Source organism: Micropterus dolomieu, linkage group LG03 (assembly GCF_021292245.1).
Source record: "Micropterus dolomieu isolate WLL.071019.BEF.003 ecotype Adirondacks linkage group LG03, ASM2129224v1, whole genome shotgun sequence".
NCBI classification, from domain to species: domain Eukaryota; kingdom Metazoa; phylum Chordata; class Actinopteri; order Centrarchiformes; family Centrarchidae; genus Micropterus; species Micropterus dolomieu.
In genome coordinates, this window is record NC_060152.1 from 30,001,008 (window position 1) to 30,018,713 (window position 17,706).

The window sequence follows — 17,706 nt, forward strand, 5'->3', positions numbered from 1 at the left end:
TATTCAGACCCGGAGGATGCTTGTCCCGCACAAACACCTGGCCAAACCAGACGCTGTTGGATCCGGAGTGTCAGTCAAATCACTTAATTAAAACCAACTGAAACGGAAATAGCCCATGGGATACATTTCTCTGCAGCAGCTCTGCATAATATGACATTCCCCTTTAAGTTTATGAACGCTTCAGAATCAAGTGGTGTTTCCTACACATATTTTACGTTGGCTTGCTTTTATCTTAAGGTCATCCAAAGAGTTGCCCGCAGAAATGTTGCAGAATTTAACTAATCATATCAAGGAAACGCTTTTCTAATCTAGTCTAAAATATTTTGATCACTGAATGAAGTTGATCACTCTGTTCTCAAATGTTCATGAAGACCAGATCATCCGTCGTCGGTGAACCCGACATTAAAATATCACCAATGCATCACCATAGTTAGCCCTGAAAGTCATTAAAATGTCCGACAGTTTTCGATTTTGCTGTGCGCGCTCCCGCGAGTCATGTGCTTCTCGGCAGGTAGGCTAAGTTCACCATAACACCTACAGGGGTTTGGGAGGGCGAACGACATGACAACGTAGTCATGCTTTATCGATTACATGATCTTTATTACTACCTGATAAATTATTCTTTATCTATTTTCTATGTTCACATCACCCGCAGAACGTAGTTGAATGTGTTACTGTGATTACACTTGTGTGCAGTGTGTGAAGCAAACAGGAACTGTTCTCTTCAGAGGATGTGCTCTAGAATTTCCGTTCACTTGTGGGTAGGGTTGAAGAGACCTGTGGTAGACTTGCTCTGCCCTCCTCCCACGCAGTCATGGTACTCGGGCAGACACACCCAGAGGGCTGTGTTAAAAAATAAAATAGAGTTTTAGCTTCCTTTGGCTGTTCATCCTAGCAGGGCAGCTAAGCAAGGTGACTGGCTTGATTTTGGACAGGGGTGATGTGTCTCATGAAATGATTGTTCCTAATTGCTCAGCGGTCTCTGATTAGCTTAGCCTTTTGGAAGTGAATGAGGTTTTGCAGTTGTACATGTGTCCAAAGACCCAGCATATTCCAGGGTGTGGTCTGTGCTTTAGCAAAGATCTTGTATTTATTTTCCTGGTTACAAGGAAGTATCTGATCTTTCCACAAAGAACAAGTCTGTATGATGTAGCCCAAGGAGGAACAAAATGCCTCACTGACCACAGCAACAGTGGCATATTTGCATTGGAGACACTGAATCAAACTGATTTGTAATGAGCGAGGACTCTGCTGGTCTCCTCGTCTGCTCCCAGCCTCCACCTCAGTGACTCACTTATTCTTGTACAGTCATTCAAAGAAAATAGAGCTGCTGAGTTATAATCGTGGCCGGATACGCCATCCGAATTTTGAAAACCTGCTGGTTTTGAGGTCAAATAATAGTAGATGACTTTGGAATTTGAAAACTACTTGAGTACCAATGTATCAATTCAAATGGACCAGTTGAAACTTTTAAATTATTTTTTTTTTTTATTTCACTTACATGAAATTACACATTTCCCCCCAAATAACAGTTATGCTTGGGTGTTCTGTATGAAAACTCCAACGACATGAACAAAGCTAGCCCGCCCGACAACAACCTTCCTTACATCTCCACAAACTACTTCTTACCAACATGCAGTTTAGGCAAGTATTGAAAGAAAAAAGGGAGAATAAAAGACAAAAGAAATAAAAATCTTAATTTCAAAAAGCAGTAACTAGATAAGCACGTGGGATTTATTTTATTTTTTTACTGCTGTGCTCATAAAAACAACAAGCTTGTGTGCTCTTTTGTTCTTCAAAGTTTTCTATACCTCGTAATTGATACATAGAAATACAAAAGCAGGTCACCTGAAAACAAAACAAAATAATAAAGAGTAGAAAGTTGAGCAACTGACAGTAAATGGAATGCAACCTTTGTTTCAACAAAACCCTTCTGTCTCCAGCACACCCCCATTACACCTCCACCGTCTTTACCTCCGCTGTCATTCCTCTTGCCAAGTACAGCCTAACAGCTGCTGTCTCCTAAGGTGTGAGGAGACAGCTCCCGATTTTGTGAAACCACAGATGTGTCGTCAGTCAGGAACAGGGCCGTTAATATCAACAGGATACACATACAGTATACATAACTGTTTTCTGACTCTAAAAACTCAACCTGCTTCATGTTTCATGAGTTGAGAACTTGCCCTCTTACCCACCACCTTAATAATGCAACACCCCTATTGCTCCCACACAAAAAAAAAGGTCAGCAGACAAGCAACCAACCCCAAACACACTATCCTTCCACATGGACCCTCCCGCCACGCAATTTAAAACTTACCCTCCCTCCCCATCCCCTTTCCCCACAGTTACTACAAAAGAAGGGATTGTAAACCGATAGGTGTGGGATGAGTGGTGAGAGAACTAAATAGAAAAAAGATGGAGAGAGTTGGACGACAATGATGATAATGAGGTGGACTCAGTGTTGATGATCATGATGAAGATGAGCCGGGACGATGGCAGGTAGACAGGGATGACTATGGGGGTCTGGCTCAATCTCTGGGCTCCTCCGTTTCCTCTCCCTCAACCTGGTTGTCAGAGGTCCACAGCTGAGGAAAGACAGGAGGACAAGCAGAAGAAAGAAGTAGCGAGAGAGGGAGGAGAACAAGAAGGTCAAAGAGGTGGGGGGAAGAAAAGACAGGGCAACATCCATTAATGTCTTAAAATACTCTTGATTTTTAATTTACTGGAGAGTTAGGAGTCTCCACTCCACAGTGACCAGAAAAACAATCAAATACTGATGGGTGATGTACTTTGTGTAGATACTGTACGGAGTTCATAGTAAGGCTGCACAATATGTCGTTTAAGCATGGACATCATTATGTGCGCATGTGCAGTAGTCACACTGCAGGACGTGTGATGTCAAGTAAGGCAAATTAACCCAAACACTCCAACTTTTTGCTGCTCACTGATCATTTGGATCAGTTATCAGTGGATAAAACTGGTTTTCTATTGCTACTTACATATATACTACGTATGCGATTTGCATGGCTCCAAAAATGTTACCAAACCAAAATCCTTTATTTTTCTGGTCACAGAGTGTCTTGTGTTTAAAAGGCACACTGTTGATAGAAAATATTTATAGAACACTGAAAACAATCAACTCATATGAATGTTGTTTTAAGAAAATTAATTTATCTTTAAAGATAAAGCAAAAATGACTGATTTCTGCTCCTCAGATGTGACTATTTGACCCTTTTGTGATGGTAAATTGAATCTCTTTGGGTTTTGGACTGAAAATAAGACATCCCAATGGGCTCTGAGAAGCTGCAATTTTACAGACCAAACAATAAATAAAGAGAGAAAATAATTGGTAATCGTTAAAGAAGTGTCAATAATCTACAATATTGTTTTGTGCACAAAATTTGTTCTGGTCATTTGAGTCAGTACATTTTTAAGAAATTGAATAGAATAGGAAAGAATAGGAAAACTTACTGTCAAGTTGTCTCTCAGTAGCTGCATGATTAGTGTACTGTCTTTGTACGAATCTTCACTCAGTGTGTCGAGCTCTGCGATGGCGTCATCGAAAGCCTATTGGATTCAACACACATTTTAATTGAAAAATGACGGGGGTCTAAAACAAGCTGTTATGTCTTGGTGGAATGTGTACACAGGTTTTATTGCTGTCTCACTGTGTGTGCTGTGCAATGAATCTGACAAGCCATGTTAATAAATTTGCATTACATTAAGCAGTTAAATGTATAAAAAGTTATGTGGTGTTATGAACTTACGCCTTTGGCCAGCTGGCAGGCTTGTTCAGGTGAGTTGAGGATCTCATAGTAGAAAACTGAGAAATTCAGGGCAAGACCGAGACGGATTGGGTGTGTGGGCTGCATTTCTTCTTTGCTGATATCAAAGGCATTTTGGTAGGCGCCCTTTGAGTCTATAATGATGGCTGAGGGAGGGGAAAAACAGCATGAGAGGTGAGAACTAGCAAGTGACAGTGGAAGAAATAGAGAAAGACTGTAGAAAAAAAACTCACTATACAATACACTCAGTTGGCAGTTCATTACATACACCTAGCCAAAAACTAATGCAATCTTATACAACAGCCCTGCGATAAATCCTGCCCTAATGAAGGTTGTGTTCAGTTTTTGTTGAACGTTTTTGAGGGGTGTTTGTCATTTTGGAGCCCAGTTTATGGTGCTGTTGAATTAATTTGCAACATACTCAGGCGTTTCTGATAATTTGTACACCCCATTTATAATCAGCAGGGAGATTTCACAACATAATTTATAAAAACTTCGTCAGAACACAATGTTGAAAAAGTTGTACACACTTTCTTACAGTGGCAACCTTTGGTGAGAAGTTGGCCTCCAAAGTGAAGGGGAATTATAATGGCGATGCAGGAGGTCATTTCCTAATGCCTACTCAGGGATTATGCGATCACACCACTTCAGAAATAGCTGACTTGACTGCTAGTGCTTTGAGTTTTGAATCGCCTTAATGTGACTGAAAGGAGACACTCTGGACCTGCAGTTGAATAGCCTGAGACCTTTCAGTTTTCACTTTTCTATGGTTAAGATATTCGTGCCTAATTACATGGCCTGGAAGGACACATGATTGATAAGTTCAGTCATGTATAAATATGAGGCTGTTGTTTCAGTAATGTTCCCAAAATTGGAACTCCAGCACACTCCCTATATTTCTGAATGCATAAATGAATGAAATGCAACCTCTTCAAATTCAACAGACATGCTCCCATTGTGTGTTCTGGCACTGTATCAAGGTCTTAGGGGGAAGCTGAAACGCAGAGGGCAGCCTTTCCAAACCCCAAGTCAAACATCATGTGGCAGTCCTTTTATGAATGATTGTGGAAAGAAGTAGAGGACTGAAACCAGCCAGCAAGGTCACAGACTGCCTGTGAGATGTGATTCCCCTCTGATTGTTTTCACTGGAATAATATTTAGAAGCATAAAGATCCAATAATTCACTAGAAAAAAAGTCAAAAACAAACATACAAAAAAAATCTTCTCTTTCCAGACCCGATAACCGAAAAAAACAACAAGAAAATAAAAGCTGCAAATGACAGGGACTAGGAAATAAGTCTACAGAGTTTAGTAGCTTTAGACAGAGAAGACCAGTGCATAATAATGGTTCAGTCTATAGACACTGACTCCTAACAGCCACTAGGGGGCAAATCAGTTAAGAGAATGAGAATGAAACTGAGGGAGACCATCCCAGGACACATGAGGTGAGCTGTAGCCAAAAACATGTCCGTCTGCTTGTCTAAAAAAGGACCCAAATTAAATGACCCCAAAAAGAACATTTCTACGGATGTAAGCCGTTGACTGTAGACCAGAGACTAACTTAAAATTAACTGAGGCCCATTAAGGCCCGACAGTTTTTTTTTAAAAATTAGATGTAGATCAGGTTAAATTTACAAAAAGAAAGACCTCTGCTTTAAGTGTTTAACTTGCTACAAGCATCTACTGCTTACAAATTGACATTCTAGTTGTTGACTATTAACAATCAACGACGACAGGAAGGGTTTGAATTATTATATTAGTACCTTCATCCTACCTTTCTTGCTGCCAAAGGAGCATACTGTGATACTATTGTAATCAGCATTGATGAGCCAATGTCATAAAGCTTATCCCAATACTGAAGTGTTCATTTAATAGGATCTTGTCTAATACGTCTTATTTGGCTAGGCTATGAGTTGTATATATCCGTTAATACAGTCCAGTTTTCCAGCCAGTAAAACATCCTCGCACATACATAATGAAAATTCAATAACCCTCCCCACCCCCACACACAGATGGTATAAAAGGGACTTAACACAGAGCTTACATTTCTTCTCATCTCCTGTGGCCACCTCAGCCAAGTAGCGGTAGTAATCTCCTTTCATTTTCAAATAGAAGACTTTGCTCTCTGCTGCAGTGGCTTTGGGAATGAGATAAGTGTCCAGGAGACCCTGTGGCAGATAAAAAAATAAGAAGGACAGACTGTTAGAAAGAATATAATGTAATTCTAATATATTCAAACCATCATCTAAGTATAATATATATAGCCTGCTTTATATTTGGGGCTGGCAGACCTTGAAATGAGCACAAAACAGCAGAGCTGATTTGCATCCTTCAAATGGGAATAAATGTATACACAACTCATTGATGAAGAAGGCAGTTTTTATGCCTATTACTACAAGGCTCATTTGCTTATTTATCACTTATCCACTGACCCCACTGTGCTTGTTATTTCAGCCCATTTCAATAAATAAAGCCAATATTTCACAGCATAATTTCTCACCAGACCTAAATAAGGGTAAGACAAGCTGGCTACCTCCAATAGCCTCAAGGCTTGAGCCTCAGAGACCACTGAAGGGGGTCGATCTGCGTGGATGGTGGATAACATGAAAGCATGGGGCGTGGGGGAGAAAGGGACAGGCTGGACAGAGGAGTGGGGAGCAAAGATGGTGGAGAGTGGAAAAGGGCGGTGTAGGAAGAGAGAGAGAGGCAGGATGAGAGTATGGATGAAAGATGGTGGGGGTGGAGAAAGAGGGGACAGAGCCAGTCTGCTGAACTCCTGATGAGCTTTTGCTGAAGAAGTAGGTCACTCACAGAGCACAGCTTGGCTCTTTATAACACAATCATGCACCACTAGCTGAAAAGTGTTGTTAATCTTCTATGTTAAAGCACTATGGGACAAAGAGGGTTAAACATTGCCTTTACAGAAACATGAATTAACACTTTTTTTAAGTGCAGATCTCTGTGGCTTGCTTCACTGTGTATTTTTAAGTAGCCTCCATGTGGACACTTACAACAGCCATGACAAACAAACGGTGCGATATAGAGTTGGAAGAAAACAGAATTCCCCATGGCATTAGTGAAATGTTGTTAAGCCTCCCGATTTTGGACCTGACTACTGCTCTCTACATAGGAATAGTTATATAACTAGCTGAGCCTGGGTCCCTGGGTAGAAGGTAAATATTGTAATTTACGTTATAAGTAGAAAAATGCATAGATTGGGTCTGAAAAAGAACGTAATGTAGGGTAACACCGCATGACTCCAACGTACGATATTAATACTTCAAACAGACTGGTATTACAAATGGATTTAGACACATGGATTACTACATGCTCTGTAAGATCCTGCTTATTACACAGTGCATTTGTACATTATACCAAGTATAATGGAATAAACAGGGCTGATGTAAGAGCCCGTATTTGTAGAATGATCTTAGATTGATGTGAGGGCTCAGGGAAGCCCACTGGGATCTGAATTTAGAACTGGGCCACTGGCAAGGGCACAGCTAAAATCAAACTACAACCATGGCTGGAGCTTTCACAGTAAATTTAACTTCCTATTTTATCGTTTCTTCCTCTATATGATTGTTGCATCAAAACAGAGAGGGTAACACAGGTAAGCAAAGACGTAAAAGCCTATGCGCTCTGAGGAAGAGGCAACATAACCACATTCCCAAAAGAAAGGCCTCTGTGTAGATTCCTGTCCAATACAACAGAACAGTGTCACTTTGTTTCTACAGCCTAATTTATGTCATTCATAGTGAGCTTCAGGTGTGTCCTGGTGGCTTTTTGCAGGTGAAAAAAACTCCAGCTATTGTGACTCTTCATTGTGTTTAACCATTTGTTCAATTGACTGGGGAAATTATACAATAATTACATTTTTATTACGGCAATATTTATGTGTGACCATATCGCCGAAAGAATTCTTGGTGCCATGTAGCTTTTTAAGGAAGAAAATGTAAATGACTTGTCAGAGCATAAAACCAGTGACCTGCTGATCTTTACAAATCAAAACTAGACTGTCTAACAACGGCATAGCCATTGATGGTGACTTTTTTTTTTATTTTTTAAATTGAATCATGATCAAAAGTCAAATCATATCCTGGATTTGGAGAATGGTGTTAGCATTAGCACTTAGTTAGCATTAGATTACACGACACGTTCAGTAAGTAATAAAACACATTACTTAAAAACTGACCTTAAAAAAGCAGAAATAATGCATACAGAGTTTGTTCATCTACTTTGATTGGCTCGTCACATACCTAAAGTCGTCACATTGTATGGACACTGTTTGCACAAGGACTGCAGCAAGCAACACACATACACAAAAAAAAAAAAAAAAGAAAAAAGAAAAGAAAACAAAAATACATACAACCTATGCATCAACCACACATACCACTTTCACACCAAAGCAAACACCCAACGAAAACCAATGCTATTGGTTTAAACAACCAACAGACACGCCCACTCCACAAAGCAATTTGTCAGGTTTGCTAAGGCGAGAAAGTAGGCATGGTCTCTTTTTTGTCTTCACTGAACTATGTGTGTACACTTAAGTGCAATATTATGAATGCCATGAAGAGACTGTCCAAAGGTGTGCGCTCTTATCCCCATTTGATTCATTGTGTTTGTCCCTCTCTATGACTGCAGGCGTTTCACTCTGCCAGTGTGGCCATTCAGAACAGGAATAATCATGTCTTTAGATGTGGTCGATAACACCTTGTACGAACTAGTTTGCTTCAAGTATACCTCAGCCTTATCCCTGTCCTACACCCTCCCCCTCTGCCCTCTTTACCGTCATCCCTCTCTATTTCAGTCCCCATATGGCTGTTCGGCCGAAGTGGAGGTCAGCGAACCAGAACGCTGGTGGCTCAGTTGCTGTCATTATAGGATTAGGACCTGGTGAGTCACCAGGCAGATAACGCACAGGCTGAGAAGAGAACGGAGTAGCACAGGTCCTCCAGATGATTGCAGTACTTCAGATATGTACACAAGAAGCTTGTTAGGATATCGTCAGTGACAAAAACTAGTGATCAAACTAATAGAACTACAAATCGGTGGAGAAACTGGCACTATTCTCTGAGCAAGAGATGAGTTACAGAAGAGTGGGTGAAAGAATAAAGTACTACAGACGAAGAACCACACCAGATTTTATTTTGCATGGACCAATAACGAGCTGGGACTGTTACTGAATGTAACACGTTAAGTTAAAAGCGACTGTAGCGGCGGAAAACAGACGGAGTTGTTGCAAAGTAATTATGCCGACATACACAGTACAAATGTAGGCTATAAGTGTTATTTGCACGGTACAAAATATTTTAATATAAATACCCTGTCAAAACTGTGAGCAGCATCGTGTTTCTACTTTGCATGACTTTTGAGACCCAATCAGAGAGCCAAATGTGAGAATCTGCGTCATCATTTCTAAATTCCTCCGTTTTTTACCCATCTTCACTAAAACGCTCTCCAGAGTTTCAAAAAGAAAAACGGGGTCGGCAGCTTTTTCAAACTTCTCTGTTTTAGGTCTTCATTTCCGTCGTTTTAGTCTGGACGGGAGGTGCAAACGGTCTCCGTTTTAAAACGAAAACACAGTAGCGTGTATTAGTTATACAGCATTGTTCAACAATGTTGGCTGCATCACAAAAAAAGTTACATGCTCCATTCTGTGGAAAGAAACCTTAACAGTGCATGGACTATAGAGACTCACCAGCCTCTGATCGGATAATTAGTGCTTTCAACCTGTAGCTACAACCTGAACATGAGATGAGAAGCACAAGATATGAAGTGTTCATTAATATCACAGCAATCTGCTTGCACCTAACATTTCGCAAACTACTGACACCCCGGATTCAAAACTGTTATTCAACTGTTACTCAACATATTGATTTGATATGCATAAAAAGTTTAACTGAAAGACTTGTGAATTTCATGTTGCACAATCAGATAGATAATTTCTCTGGAAAAGAGATGCCACTCTGTTGAAATACAAAAACACACATTTCACTCACAGGCAAAACTAATGTTACAGAGTGAGTGATGTTTCTTTTCCCTCACAAACATCTTTGGCAGAGTACAGACACCGGCTGGGAGGAAGCACATTAACCACACAGACAAAAGTTTCTCAATAGCAATTAAGTAAATAACGTTAATTAGCTACAGCTGATATAATCTACCACCACTGATTGTCATTTTAAACGGCAAAAGTAATGATTAGTGCTGGCTACAACTGAGAAGCCTGCTGATGTTACCTTAATGTTTACTAGATTGGTCTCAAAATAACAGATAAAACGTTCAATAAGAGATTTGTTAGCGTCGCACCTTCAGAAATTTAGGTATGCTTCTGACGTGAACCGGATCCAAAACAGAACAGGAAATGGACTGTGCACTCTGGGGCCATTTCATTTACACACAATTTCCTGAGTTGTGTGAGCTCATGCTTTGTGTTTTCTTACATCCGTCATACTGCAGCCTGCACCGCTGATCAGAAAAGGAAGTTAGCTCCATTTCAAATGAACTCTCTCATTGCACCTTTCTCATGAGTAGAAAATCCTGATTTTGCATACTCTGCCACTTAAAACACTTTTTTCATTACAGGAGCAGGCGTGAAGAAGCGCGTCGTAATAAGCTGTAGGGCATCACTGATAACTAAATCTGGAACATATTGGCTCGACTGCTGTGAGACTGAAGCAGTCAAGGCGCGGCACTTCTCTACAAGGTCCACTGCATCTTGCTGACAGAAATGACACACCCATCAACATGAGCTGTTGAAGTAAGGTATGACTGTGGAGTTGAGACTCACTCCTCAGTCATCCAGTATTTCTTCACATAATCTGAACGTCAAAAGGAGATGATCGGTCTGAGTTATTTGCCCGAGGTAAAATTCCTATACTTTTTGTCAAGAGGCCTTGCTTTTGCCTCTCTGCCATCTTTAACCCTTCTTTAGCCCAATGTCTAGTAACCACACTTGGCCGAAGATTATTTAATTCAGTCTGTGCTTAAAGTAAAATGTTAATCTGACACTCCACGATATTAGATGAGACTCAATACTTTTTACCATTTTACTTAGCCATCCCTAAGTGAAACACTACAGCAGTGTAAGGTTAAATCCACAGAAAAAGACTGAAGGTACGTCTTTTCACCTTTTAAGAGCTCTGAACAAACACTTTTCAACCCTGAACAGTCCTGTCATGTCTTCATAAAGCAGTAAAGAACATTTACGTTATTGACACCTATGTCTACATAACAAAAAGTAATTACTTTAACAGAAAGATAAAGCCAACAATGTTGTCTAATGAAATGTTATCAATCTCACCAGCACGTCCTGGCAGATCTCTTTCAGCTCTTTCTCAATCTTTTCCCGGTACTCTTTAGCCATGGTCTGCTTCCTCTCGCTGCTCTCAGCCTTCTGCTCAATGCTGGACACCACACGCCATGAGGAGCGACGGGCACCCACCACATTCTTGTAGGCCACTGACAGCAGGTTACGCTCCTCGTTGGACAGCTGCTCGCTATCCTCCGTCACAGCCTTCATTGCAGCAGCCATGTCATCATAGCGCTCAGCCTGCTCGGCCAGCTTGGCCTTTTGCACCAGTTCCTTCTGGGGTGCCTCGCTCATGACTGCTCACTGGAAGAAGGAAAGCAGAGAGGAAAAGCGGACAGCTGGAGGTCAATTACGTGAGTGGCAAGAGGACATTTTTAAATTTGGATCAGTGCCCATTTACCAAATGTAACATTCCTAAATGTATAAAGCAAATTCAAGTGAAAACAGAATTCCAAGAGAAATTGATGAAGCTAATCAGAGTCTATCAAGAAAATATTAATCATCTATGTTGGGGATAAACTGGATTCATCGATAGATCTGGTTGACTACTCTGTCCAGAGAAGCTACCACATCACACTCCTCCTTTGGGAGTAGTTCTACAGGGAAACATTGATGCACAGTTGCACACCATGGCAGTTCAAGGCTATCGCTGTCAAACGGAGCTACTGGACAGGGAAGTATAGCACGGGATATCAACTAAACACAGCAAGTGAGCACAAAAGAGTGCACTGTATGTTTAATCTAAATCAATGAGGAAATCATTGTCTGAAATGCATCTTTGTTAGCTAAAGAAGGCATTGCAATAAGTAAAGATGTAGTTACGGTCTATTCGCCACATTACTGGACCTGGGCGGTATCATTTTTTTCCCTCCAAAGCTTCCTGATCTTTCACTGGGCTACATGGTATATGGCAGTATTAGAATTTGTGTAAAAAAAACAAACAAACACAAAACACAATAAAAACAACAATGCAAAAACTGAGCTGCTGGTGAAGTCATTGTAGCACGTATGATATTGTCTAGCTTACAATGCTGTGTGATATGCAATTAGCCTATTTAGTGCGGTACTTGTGTTATGCATTTTTACATTCGTAGGTTCTACTGAGATTACGAATGAAGCTTTGAATGTCATCACCTTAAAGTCTGTTTTTATTAAATCAACTTTCTTTAATGAATATATTTAACTTATCAATTATGGTACTGTTAACTTAGACAGTCCTGTTACTACAGGCACGTGCCTCCGTTTGCAAGGAGGTAAAGAACTGTTTCACCAGCAGTGAAAACTTTTGTTTTGAAAGGCTAAACACCAACAAATATGGATTGAAGCAGAACAATTAGTTTGAGAAAAATTTTGGAAAGGACTGCATCTATCTTTTTCCAATAAACTGTGTAGTTTGGACTTTACGCCACAAGGGTTGGGCGATTGGACAAATATTTCAGGGTTTTTTATTTTAGTTTGCTAACTTAACGGTCTGCCTCCAAAGAACAAATGAGAGCCACTGCTCAGCGACAGACTCTCATTCAGCGAGCTAACCCGGTACAAGGAGGCCAGCATATAGAGCCAGAATATTTTCACATCTAACTCAGTGAATTAAGGGTTTATTTTGACCAAACCAAAGTTTACTATAATTTAACAATGTCATTAGGATAGCCTTAGTTCAGTGAAAGAAATAAACTTGAAATCAGAAGGTGTATTGTTGTATTTTTCTGCTTTATAAAGGAAATTAGGTTTTAAAGCATTTCCTTTCTTGACATTGAGTTTATTTTTCGGACAGCTTGTGGAAACTCATCAACTTGCCGCACATTTGGGATGTGCGATGTGGTCATACAATAATGTCACAATAGCAGTTGAGTTCCCATCGTGGGATTTTTAGCTCCTCCCCGTGGAGCTGGTAGAAATGCTACTTTCCCTTTTAGCCATGCTTGTGTGTATGACGCAAGACCAGTGTCTGTATCTTTGATGATATTTAAAGTTATAACTTGGGGATTTCTAAATACCCCGGTACACCGTTATACCACCCACGCCTACACTATAGCTCTGTAAAAAAGCCAACACAGGAATTTTCATCACTAGATCAATAGCCTACATCCGTTTGACCCATCCAAAATAGCCAGCGGGCCTCCACAGAATCAATCACTTTTTTCCATTGCAGAGTGCATGTAGTGTGGCGTGTTTAAAATCTGTCCTGGTATACAGAGAATGAAGCAGTTTGCACCCTATAGCTCATAGAGATTGGCAACCAAATAAACTGAAAAAATAAATAGATGAAAAATAGTGAAATTCTCTTCAAAGATTTTTTACACATTTACTTTTGTACAACGTGCATTTGTGTTACTTTAAGAAAATAGGTTTAACACACAGAAGTTCATGTTAAAACACAATGCAGTTAAGGTGTGTTGAAAAGTAACAAATGTGATCCACCCTGAAGTAAACACAAGTGTTAAAATGCCTTTTTATTCCAGCATTGCCACCACACTAAAAAAAATAAATAAATAAATAAACACCCTCATTATTTCATAATTTCAGTTTTGCTAAATCCCAAAAAAACAGAATGCAAAAATAAAAAATGGGATTTAGCCATTTGTAGGGATTGTGTCATCACTGAGAGGCTGGCATGATGCAACATGGCCCACGGGTAAACTTATTTTAATCGGTAAATAAATATGCTACAAAAAAAGTACATTAGTTAAAGCTTAAGTCACGTGTGAATGTAATAAGACTATTCACCGAAACAATGCAATCTACAACCATGGTACAGATCCACGCAAAAATAACTTGATCCTGTACTGCTGGCTGGCCTCCAGGGCAAACGCAGATGTGCCCCCTCTTCCCCGCGCACACACACACACACACACACCACACCCATCCCTGTACCTGTGGCTCGCCCGACAAGCGACACTCAAGTGCAACATTAAAGCGGCTTATTGTGATTAATGTCACAATAAGCCGTACATTTGGTCATCATGGACCAAAATCGCTTCCATTAAATTTACAGGCATAGTTTTAACGGGAAACATCACTCGGTGAACGGAAAGCAACCGCTACCATTAGGGCCTCGTGACCAGTTTCTAGTATGGCGCCGACTATTTCCTGAAACAGAAGCATTCCTAACCAGACCGCTTTTATTAATGACCTGGAGGTTATACCAATTTTATAGCCACTCCGACTCTCTCAAAATGTGTACACACACCTTCAAACGTGTGTTATCCTCTAACCGGAAAATTGAGCTTTATTGTTTAGCGCGACGACAAGCCGTTAAAAAGGTGTGCTAGTTTAGCGGTCCGTCTAGTGGAAGATGTGATAAGAATCACACTTTGCCACGTCTTCTGTCAAGTAGTGCATTACCAAAACTAACGCACTACTTGACACCTAACGTTAGCAAATAAAACTGACATTATCGTTACTGTGCCACCGATGTTAGTGTAACGTTATCTTGCTGCCACTGTCAGCCAACGTTAATATTACCGACGCTGAAAAGTGAGATTAAGAGAATTCCCGAAGAACAAGACATATTGCAAACGACAAAAAAAAATTGCAAACGACAGGCACTCTTCATAACCTGACCAATTACTTCAGATAACATTTTTTTGTAGCCAATGCCAAAGAATATCAGAGCTTCAACATCCGACCTGACACGCCTTCTCCGTCTAATGTTCCATGAAACCAGTCATTAGACACATCCTAAACTGTAGCTAAGCTAACCATTGTTCTTTGGTTTGATTGTCGCTGCTACACGCACTCCCACAGTCAACGCGAGACAGAGCGCTTCCATTACCGATATATTTTACGACAAGCGAGAAGGCCGACAAGTTCTAAAAACGTAAAAGTGAAGTTTTAGAAGCGGTAAGTCCTTTCATACCTGAGTACTGGCAGATAGCAGTGATGTCGGTGTACCAAGCTACAGCTGATTCTCTCAGCCTGTCCGTCTGAATGCAGTCCACGGGGTTTCCCTCCAATCACACCAGTCCAAGGCACGGCCAGAGCAGGGGGACTGACGTCAAACGTTACCACGGCAACCAAACTCAAGACATTGTGGGAGTTGTAGTCCCCCGTTATCTTCATCCGTAGTCTTCATGAGGTCAATATGAGCACATTATTTATTTTTTTTAATCTTAAAATTATGTTACAACTGTGATATTTTTCACACTCCTCCATGTGGTTAATTTACAACCCTGAATAATTTTGATTTAAATTCTATCTCTCATGGTGTTGCATCCGAGCAAACAGATAGCCTACATTTATGAAAACTTCACCTTGAAACATCACAGTAACCTCCATATGGAAGTGCACATCACTTCAAACACTGTCCTTTGTCTTATTGTAGATCACAATGTTGTATCAGAGGCAGAGACAGCACACCCTGCATATAGACTGAACACTGGAAGGAATACTTGCTGCTACATGAATCACTGCTGTGTGGTGCTAATTAGTGACTGATTTGCCAGAGTGATATGTCTCTAACAAAATGAGAATGAAATTGTGTCTGGAACAGCATTTAGGTGTATTTTCTGGAGATGCTGAGGGCATCACAAACTAGAACGAGCGGCACAGTGCTACAGTATATCTTGTCTAATAGAAACTACTATTTCTGCATTCTGGTTGGCTTCCAAGGGGAGAAAATGAAGCTATTTTTGCCTTGTCACATGTTTTCCCCTCAGGCCAAGATTTCAAACTTGTAACCTATTTAAGGGTGGATAGTGTTGGCTCAGGGTGTAGCAATGCACAGGCACCAGTGCTAAAAAGTGAACGTATCTTCTCAGTTGTCAAGGTGTGGTCTAGAAGGGGTGTAGTACTAAACCAGAGGGATTTCAACTAAAGGAGAGTGTTAAGATAAAGGCATGTAACTGGTTAGACGACTTCTGACTCGGCACCCTATGCTTCAAAGATTCAAGCCTCCATGTTAGTGGAAATTCACAATGCTGAAGTTGCACAATCCCACTAGCTCCACTTGTTCTCCTCATAATGATCCATTAAATATCACTTTATTATTTTGTTTACATGTCTCTTAGACAATTACAACAATCTATAAGGTATTCTTGTAGCTGCATTAATGTATGTCCATGTTCATTTTAAAATTAAAAAGGGCCATCAGGGTGATGTCAGCTTAGAGACTACACATTTATTATTTGTAGGTGTGGAATTATAGATGTTATAAACTCTGGGCTTAGGAATGTGCTACAGGATGTATGGATGGCATCCCTTATTATTATTATAGTACCACATTGTTATTTTTGTCATTATGTTGGCAGTAGTCATAGTAGAGCTTTGTGGATGCTGGATTTCCACCTGCATGTTGGTGACAAATGAGCAGGCAGTGGAAGTACTTTATGGATAAGAATTTTGGATCCAGTTAGATGTAGGTTTTTGATCTATTTTATCTCCTATCATACACAATTTGTGGTGTAACCACACTGTAGCCTGTCACACTATTACTGTATTTTTGACTATAGCGCTTTTTTATTATGCTGTTGTGTTTTACATACATATATATAAATGAGAAAAAAATCCCAACACGGCAAATCAGTTCAGTCATACTATAAAGACTAAGACAGGAATGTAATAAATGCAATTTGACTTTTGTCGGTTTCACAATTCACCCCTTAAAAAACACGCAAAACATGAAAAAATTACAAATGGCAATTCACCATTTAGATAAGCAAAGGCTGCCCCCATTAGAGTCAGTTTGAAACATATGGAGTCTACATATCAAGTATGTATATATAGATGGGAGAATACTGTATGTACTGTGTGTATCGAAGTGTAGCCACACATATCTGTAGCACAGGCATTGTGCACAAGTATGTACACCTGTCTCACATACGCTGTTGATGAAGTACCAGTTTTGTTTAAATTTCTGTGTGTAGAGTATGGTTACCTATGTGCTTGTATATCTTATCTTATGGGATTACATTTCTTTGGCAACACAGCTCTTCTAAAGCAAACAAAGGGATAACGGCATTAATAGAGTGTGACTAATTCAGAACCAACATTATAACCCTCCCACTGAGTCATTATTACCTTCACGCTACATTTCTCACTCTTAAATTTTAATTCAATTTTATTTTTATAGTGCCAATTCATAACAGAAGTTATCTGTACTTTTACACTTTTGACATAGAGCAGGTCTAGACTGTGCTCTTTGTAATGTTATTTACAAAGACCCAATAGTTGACGCCATGAGCAAGCACTTGGCGACAGTAGCAAGAAAAGAAACCTTATAAAAAGAGAATTGTTTTCATCATAAACTGTGTGGATGAGCAACTGTTAAGATGGGTCTTGTTCTCTCACCAGGGTAGAAACTGACAAGCTACTAAAACTCAGATTATTGAAATTAAATTTATGGGGTCAGAAGCAGAGGTAGATGAAGGAGTGTGATTAATTATACTTATTCATTTCCACCTTCATGGCAGGTTTATAGATGCTCACAGGAGTGTTAACTGTAATGTGGTAGTGATTATAATGGTTTAACAATAACCGTACACAATTATTGGTTTGAATCAGGTGAGGTCTGAATTAGCATTAGACTAATAACCCACACAGTAGGTGGAAACTCAAAAGGCTATTAAACAACCTAACACAAACACTTACACATATACACACGAG

General features: G+C 40.0%; 1 protein-coding gene across 1 annotated transcript; it reads right to left on the minus strand.

Annotated features, from left to right (window-relative positions):
• Positions 1-1,465: 1,465 nt before the first annotated feature.
• On the minus strand, positions 1,466-15,104 carry LOC123967737 (14-3-3 protein zeta-like). The gene is made up of 6 exons (XM_046043953.1): positions 14,963-15,104; positions 11,095-11,406; positions 5,830-5,953; positions 3,768-3,931; positions 3,472-3,567; positions 1,466-2,585 (listed from the first exon to the last, which is right to left on the minus strand). Exons 2-6 carry the CDS (start codon positions 11,395-11,397, stop codon positions 2,529-2,531), a joined length of 744 nt encoding a protein of 247 aa, XP_045899909.1. The 5' UTR covers positions 11,398-11,406; positions 14,963-15,104; the 3' UTR covers positions 1,466-2,528.
• Positions 15,105-17,706: the final 2,602 nt, after the last annotated feature.

Excerpts from the sequence above, each read along its gene's own strand:
- LOC123967737 (XM_046043953.1), bottom strand. The coding sequence starts at position 11,397 with ATGAGCGAGGCACCCCAGAAGGAACTGGTGCAAAAGGCCAAGCTGGCC. Across the intron at positions 5,954-11,094 it reads AGATCTGCCAGGACGTGCTG|GGTCTCCTGGACACTTATCT; the intron begins GTGAGATTGATA and ends TATCTGCCACAG. Across the intron at positions 3,932-5,829 it reads CACAGGAGATGAGAAGAAAT|CCATCATTATAGACTCAAAG; the intron begins GTAAGCTCTGTG and ends CCCCTCCCTCAG.